The sequence below is a fragment of the Phragmites australis genome, chromosome 5 (assembly GCF_958298935.1).
Source record: "Phragmites australis chromosome 5, lpPhrAust1.1, whole genome shotgun sequence".
In the NCBI taxonomy this organism is placed as follows: Eukaryota; Viridiplantae; Streptophyta; class Magnoliopsida; order Poales; family Poaceae; genus Phragmites; species Phragmites australis.
This window is the reverse complement of record NC_084925.1, coordinates 14,892,970-14,900,397: the sequence shown is the minus strand read 5'-3', so window position 1 is coordinate 14,900,397 and position 7,428 is coordinate 14,892,970. Positions and strand designations below refer to the sequence as shown.

The 7,428-nt window shown below is 38.6% G+C and overlaps 1 protein-coding gene across 1 annotated transcript; it reads left to right on the top strand.

The window, feature by feature from the left end:
• The first annotated feature begins 750 nt into the window (after positions 1-750).
• Positions 751-1,712, top strand: LOC133917839 (uncharacterized). Its single transcript, XM_062361673.1, has 2 exons — positions 751-1,461; positions 1,503-1,712. The coding sequence occupies exons 1-2, from the start codon at positions 751-753 to the stop codon at positions 1,710-1,712; spliced, it is 921 nt and encodes a 306-aa protein (XP_062217657.1).
• The last annotated feature ends 5,716 nt before the right edge of the window (positions 1,713-7,428 follow it).

Genomic DNA, 7,428 nt, shown 5'->3' with positions numbered 1-7,428 from the left:
CTGAATGTTAATTGTATCGTCGTGCCAATTGTTGGTTGATGATGCCATTTAGGGGAGCAACGTGGTTCATTTGTACAATTATAATTATTTTAAAGAATATGGTTCATTGGTTTAAAGATAATAATACCATGAACATTTTGCTTGGAAATGCATTTCCTGAACTTTTTTGGTGCCCATGTAAATTAAAATGAATTACGTGGGAGAACATTAAAAATTATATTTCTATCTACATGTGCAGATGTATCGACCATAAATGGTTTCTCTGGTGCATCATCCACTAGCAATCAACTCTTTTTAATCTACGGTCTCATATTATGTATGACTTGCAAATAACACACAAGTGATTATTTTACCATTTCTACGTTGTCCATAGGGCTACTGAAGAAATCATCTAAACATGCTATAGCTCGATATATGGAAAGTCAGGAGATTATTTGGCAGTTAATTGAGATTTCTTGAAACATAAATTTTGAGTGAGGTTTATTCTTACTATAGTATTATGTTCGAAATTGCCAGTGCTATTTCCTCTTATTTGCACTTTTCCCATGAATTCAAAGCTCCTAATTTGCAGAAGTCAATCATTAACTTGATTAGAAATCCTTGACAATTGAGTAGCCTTCTTCGAGAAGATCAAGGCCGGACTGGAGCTTTGGCCTCCAATTGGAGCTTCTCGAGTCCATCAGGAAGTATCTTGCCTTCGGCCATGACATGACCTCCTTCTGATCTGTCTGCGCCCTGTGGCACGATGCCATGCCGTTTGCGATCTTCACACCACTCCTGCTACTTTTGTTTGGCCCTAGCTCAGACAACATCACCTTCTACAATGTCTCGGAGAATGAGGCATTCTCCTTGTTGCTCCCAGACATGCACGTCAAGGTGTTGTGTGGTTCATCGTGCGGGTGGCTGACCCTGATGGATGAGTCCACGTCCGTGACGCTACTAAAATCGTTCACTGGTGCCCACGTCGAGCTCCCACCAGCCGACGAGCATGTCACAACGACGTCCTCCTCAACACGTATGTCTAAAGTGGAAGGGCGGTGGGTGCTCCATCCCGACAACAACTACAATAACATAATTGAAACAAGTGCCATCACGCTAGACAAGAAGAGGCACATGTTCTTCAATGAGATCATGCTCTCCATGCTGCCTGACATCGACAGTCGAGAGTGCGTGGCTATGGTTGTGCTCGCGAGGTCCACAGAGCTTGTGTTCTATCGGGTCAAGGTTGACAATGCGTGGATGCAACTCGACACCTACCTGGAATGCTCTTTGGACTCCTTCCTATACTGCAAAGAGAACTTCTCATCAATTGACTGCACCAGAGAGATCTCCATTTGCAGAAACATCACCGTCAATGCAACCCCAGCCGCGAAACTGATGCCATCACTATCGCCACCTGCTCAGCTCAGCCATTGTAGCTACATGGAATCAATCGGTGAGCTGCACATGGTCAGTGCCATGGTAAGCATGTTCAACAGGGCATGATGTTTTACCTATAGCAGCATGATCGGAGGCTAGAGTGGTGCAGGGTGAACAATGTCAGTGACCTGACACTACTCGTGTTGAAACATTTCAGTGACAGTTTCTGTGGAACAAGTGCCCCCAAGTACAAGAGGAACAACATCTACTTCACTGAGCCTTTGTATGGGGATCAATACAACATGGCCATCGTTTGGAGACCATTGACATTGCTACAAGCACATCAGAAGTAATAACTTTCCACCAGAAGATGCAGGGTTATGAGGCTCTGGGTTGGATTTAACCAAATCTCTAGAAGGGAGGTACATGAATGTTGATTGAAAGTTTATACGGTGGGGCAAGTGGTTCAGACGTGTTTGGCTCATGGTCACAAGTGGTGACAAAAAGTGTTAGATACACTATATTTGGGTATTGCTACCTGGCACATGATTTCTTCAATCGGTGGTGCTATTTTTGTTGGTTGTAATGAGCTATTTGAATATCTTATGCTTCAAAAGTTGTATTATTACACAACTTGATTTTCTCTCAAAGCATGAATTGTCATATTTGGTTACTTGATTCACAATAACTCAGAATATAATAGGTGTCCGCATAATTAAGAAACTGTAGTTGTACAATTACTCATGTGTGTTGCACGTGCACAGTTGCTAGTCAGTCACAAATATCCAGCACAACTCAAGCCATGTTTGACATATAGTATAGGCGAGTCAAATTGCTCAAAATTTTAAACTTTTTGGTCGAAGTATTGGCAAAAACATTCATTTGATTCGTCAATATGTGTGTGTGTGTGTGTGTGTGTATCCCCTTCACATCAATCATCCTTTTTCCACTCTTCCTGCTTTGTCCAGCGGTAATTGTTGAGATGATCTCATGTCATTCACAATCGAATAGGAGGGTTTATGCATTGAATGTGCCAAATGCTAGAATGTATGTCATCAATAGGCAAATCAATTCCTTCCATATCATTATGTGTTATCTCATGACTTATAACTGCATGCCTTGCCATTTTGGCAAGTGTTTATGAACCAATAGCTTTTCAATTTACAAATACAAGTTACTGTAGTTCCATCATGTGGAGAGGAAAGATGCTTACGAAAGATGTTGTATAGTGTGTGCACGAGTTTTGTTGAAATTGCCCATACAATAGGGTTCGGATGGCCATCCATTTCTAAGGGCCATCCTAATTGATAACTTGTATGCGCAAATCTTCTTCTATAGTTTTACGCATTTCATTTTTTGACGTGCTTAACTCAACATTTTTATATATCGTAGGGAACTAGGATGGAGGCACTTGCGTATGGTCTTGAAGTTGTCAGATTTAACCAGGTACTCTGGATACGACACATCTAAAACTTTGCTAATGTTGGTTTTGAACTGATGGACACACTGTTCCACACATTTTGGTACTTAAAATCGTAGTACTACATGGAGCTTGTTGTCCAAACCACCCTTACAACTTCGATGCCATGAAGCAGTCTGGTGTGGGGGCATACGTCCATGCTATCATAGTAAGGAGAAACACACTCCAAGCATCATTAAGGATAGTCACAAATAAGGATGCTCCACAATGAAGCTCTAATATCTATTTCAAATTTGGTCAATTTCTATACTTCATATGTCTACTTTGTTTCATGGACAAATTGCGTCACTATAACATACCATACACATCTTTATAGAATATTTTTGTTCTCAGTGCTTTTTTGATTACACAAACCGTTCAATCAATACCTTTCAATTCAATCTATTCGACATTTTCCATAGGTCCGTTGAATTTGATTGTATACAAGTTAGTGCAATAATTTATGTGCACTCTATTCAACCATTTCTTACTAAGCAATGTCAGCCATAGTGCCCATCATCACCCACAGTACTATCCTCGCACAATATTAGGGAGATAATGGCCAGTGGGCCGGTCACACACATGGTTATAAAGGCTTGTGGGCCGGCATCAGAAATGCTCACGTCTGCTGCAGACTATGCATCATTACCTCCCTAAGGCAATCTCCAGCAGCTACCTCAAATTTTCATCCTCTAAAACACTATTACAGCATCCCCTATCACTATTACAGCATCCCTTATTTTTTCATCTCCAGCAGCTACCCTATTTTCTACCTTCTACTCCTCTTTTTCTCTTTTCGGGCCCGTTGTCAGCCTCTGTGGACAGTACTGCTACAGTGTTACTACAGTACAGCTACAGTAACAGACATTGTTTTCTCCCTTCGGACCCACTGGCAGCCTCTTTTAGCACCGGATCTTCAAAAATGCAGATTCTGCTGAAGATGGCCTAATATTGTGCCACCTAGCCTAGCTACTTTATAAAGCACCAGCTTATACAGCAAATGCCTCTCTGCCTAACCAAAATCCTCCGGTTCTGATCTAAGCATGTATTACTAAAACTGCTAACGGGCTAACTGGGGTGTGTTGACCTTCAACCCCTGCCCTTTCGCTCTAATTAGTTTTTTCATCCCTATATTTTTACAATGACACATGTGCAAAATAGTAAACCCTGCTACCACGCTGATTGCATTTTGGTCTCCATTTGCCTTCGTCCTGGGTAGTATTTGGCAAAAAAAAAGGATTAATTTAAGGGAAACTAAAAAATGGTAATATTGAATGATTTTATCCTCTTTTAATATATTTTCTCTTTCCAAACACACTAGGCCACTAAAGGTGCAACCTTTCATTCAATCTCTATGGACCTCATATCACATACAAATATATTTTCTTTCTTTTTTCGTTTCTATTTCTTTCCAACGTTGGGATATCTGAGGGAAGCTAAAAAATAGTAATATTGAGCGAATTTATCCTCTTTCCCTATACTTAGCTCTTTCCAAACACACTAGGCCACTGAAGATACAACCTTTCATTCAATCTTCACAGACCCCATATTGTGTACAAATATATTTTCTTTCTTTTTTTGTTTCCATTTCCTTCCAATGTTGAGATAATATATTTGGTAATAGAAATTACTTAAATTCATTTGTTTCCTTGCGGACTCCATCTCAGGTACAAATATGATTCTGATTTGATGCAAATGTAACTTATATAGGTGGTGTGGAGGAAGCTCCTATTCTGACTATTCTCAGGCAACGAGGGTGCTCCGAGGTCTTGAACAATGCAATCTTCACGGTTAGGCAAGGATAATCTCTCTATGTCCATTCTTATATCGGTTGAGCTTGACTCCCTACCTTTTAGCTCGCAACCAATAGTCTCCCTTTTTTACATTATTCTGGTAGCCGTTTTGCCAAATTTATTTATTTTTGATTCAATTAAGGTTTGTTCATTTAATAACTTCATCATAGCTCTCATAGCTTAGATTTGTGATCAATCTGTATTGAGAACTTTTATTACTAACTTATTGTTTGGCAAGATATCTGAATCATGCATGCTTAGATAGCTATAGATTAAGCTTTTCTCTATACATCAGGGCTGCATGTTGAACTCATTTAACATATTACATTTGAATACATAGCTACTAAGATTTTGAGTTACATGTCGCATATATTATCATTTTTACTTCAACCATTGTTTCTCTTCTGTAGATAGATTTGATATGTCACATATGTTGTCACGGTACAACAAACCAAAGAAAGCCCACACAATTATAGTTGTCTCACAAGGTACTTATTCCCAATGCATTTTATTGTCCCTTTTCTTTTCATCCATTAGTCCCTTATGCATCTTTTATTGCATATTATGTTTGTACTGATTATGACTTTACAATTATTGAATCCATCAAATCCGCACATCGAAAGAAAATACTTGTGCAAATCGGCGATGCTTACATAGATAAGGACCATTTTGAGTGCCTTTTAGATCAAAAGGAATGCTTGAAATCCACTTGATTAGGAGGAAGATCATCTCCAGTATAGGGCTGGTGCAAATGTTTTCTAGAGAATACTTATATTTCAAGCATTCTAAAGCGGGATGGTGAGATTGGAGTGGATGAGATAAATCCTAATAGTGACATCATTGAAAAAGGGTGGATAATTATCTCAATCACAACATGGTAACAATTAACCCCTTATGTATGTATTATATGTTAATATATGTGTGTCTTATACTTGTACTTACCAAAAAACTTTGTTTTAGGTCTTCATTTCGAGTAACATCGAAGAATGCCACTGATACCTTTATGTTCTCAACGCGTAGAAATGTGAGATATGCGTGCTCAAGTCACTAGGCTTGTCAATGGGTCGCAAAGACCTCACTGCTACTGTAAGCATATATATTTCTTCAGCATATCTTTTTGACTTTATGAAGAAGAAGAATTTTTTTTATTGTACATATCATGCTAATATTGCACGTAACAGCTCATAGTCTTCAAGAGACAATTAAATGCTGCATCACACTTGAAAGGGCTTCAAGGCCACAAGTGGTTGGTATGACATGGACTATTAAAGAACATCAATTCAGTGAGCCAATGTAGACAGACGGGTACACAACATAATTGCTTACTAAAATAATTGCCTTTCATTGATTAAATAAATATTTGTACAAAGTTTTTTAATTTGTAACACATCATGCGGGATGTTTATGCTAAATTACATGGAGTATTGGATGAGATATGCTATCTAACAGTGTAACTCAGGTATTTCATGCATGATAACAAAATTGGTTTTCATGTTTATATATAAAATCTAAACATTGATTTTATTACTACTATGCAACATGATATGATCAATTTTAGAAAAAAATTAGCTGCAAATTTGTTGGACTCAAAACCAAACACAAGGAAAGGATGTCTAGATTCCAAATGTTACAAGGAACAAAAAGACAGTTCAGATGATGTTATCATTTTAGGATGTCCTATTGTGAGAATCATCCAAATTGTATTCGAAATAATCAAATCAGCGATTCATCCAATAAGATGAGAGCTAGCACATGCCTATATCTCAACGTGCCACACACTAAGCCACATCTCAAAGTCACAATCGCAGCCGCAAATGATTATAATGAATACAGTTCCAGTAGTTCTTGCATGTATTTTTTGCCCAAGATTGAAATACATATCTATACAACAAGCCTCATCACATTAAGATATAATAAAGAGCAAGTAAACCAAATATATTACAAGTCTTTAAAGTTATTACAAGTTTCACAATTTAAAGTACTACATGCTGAAATTAAAGGATGAGAGCAAAATAACAAGTTCAGGCTCTCAACACACAACAATTAAGTGCTAGATTAAACACAATACATCAAGTTCATAACCTAGCACATGATCATTACTACACAAAGGAAATATCAACTAAAAACAGCAAAACAGGTGGCGCCATTTTCCCTAAGGCACCACCGAGACACAATGAGTAGTGCATCACTACTCTTACCCGTCACCGACATCGGTGGGCACAAAGTAGCAATAGACTAACTCATCATCACCTACAAAAACTCAACAATAGCATGATGAGTATGAAGGTACTCACAAGTCTTAGTCATATGAGTACATATAATAACTAAACTCCAAGCATTATGCAATTATATGCAAGTTGAATTTAAGCGAAAAGCAGTTAAAAGGCACATGGTGCGAGCATCTAACATAAGCAACAACATAAGTGAAGTGCCCCAGGTTATCCCCAGTGCTTAAAACCATTATTATACAAGTCCTTGAATCATTTGCTGGTAAATAAGAGTCTTACAATAGATCATATCTCCGTCATACACGCGGGGAGTGGTGATTAAGAGCCACCATCCCAGAAATACATAAAGGATTTCTGCGATCAACAGAATCCATGTTATTAGAGAGCACAACAGGAAAAACATAGTGACATGCTACTCTGCAGGCAACTTGGGTGCGGACGTGACTGAGACCTATTCGCCAGCCTCGCCATCTACTTCAGTGAAGTCCGAATCGTCCGCTGAAAGCATAAGCAAGGGTGGGTACAAAGGTACTCAGCAAGCCTCAACCCTTGCCCTATAGCAGGGGTATAGACACATGCATATGATATC

Coding starts and splice junctions, on each gene's coding strand:
- LOC133917839 (XM_062361673.1), top strand. CDS start 751: ATGCCGTTTGCGATCTTCACACCACTCCTGCTACTTTTGTTTGGCCCT. Junction 1,462..1,502: donor TGCACATGGTCAGTGCCATG/GTAAGCATGTTC, acceptor TACCTATAGCAG/CATGATCGGAGGCTAGAGTG.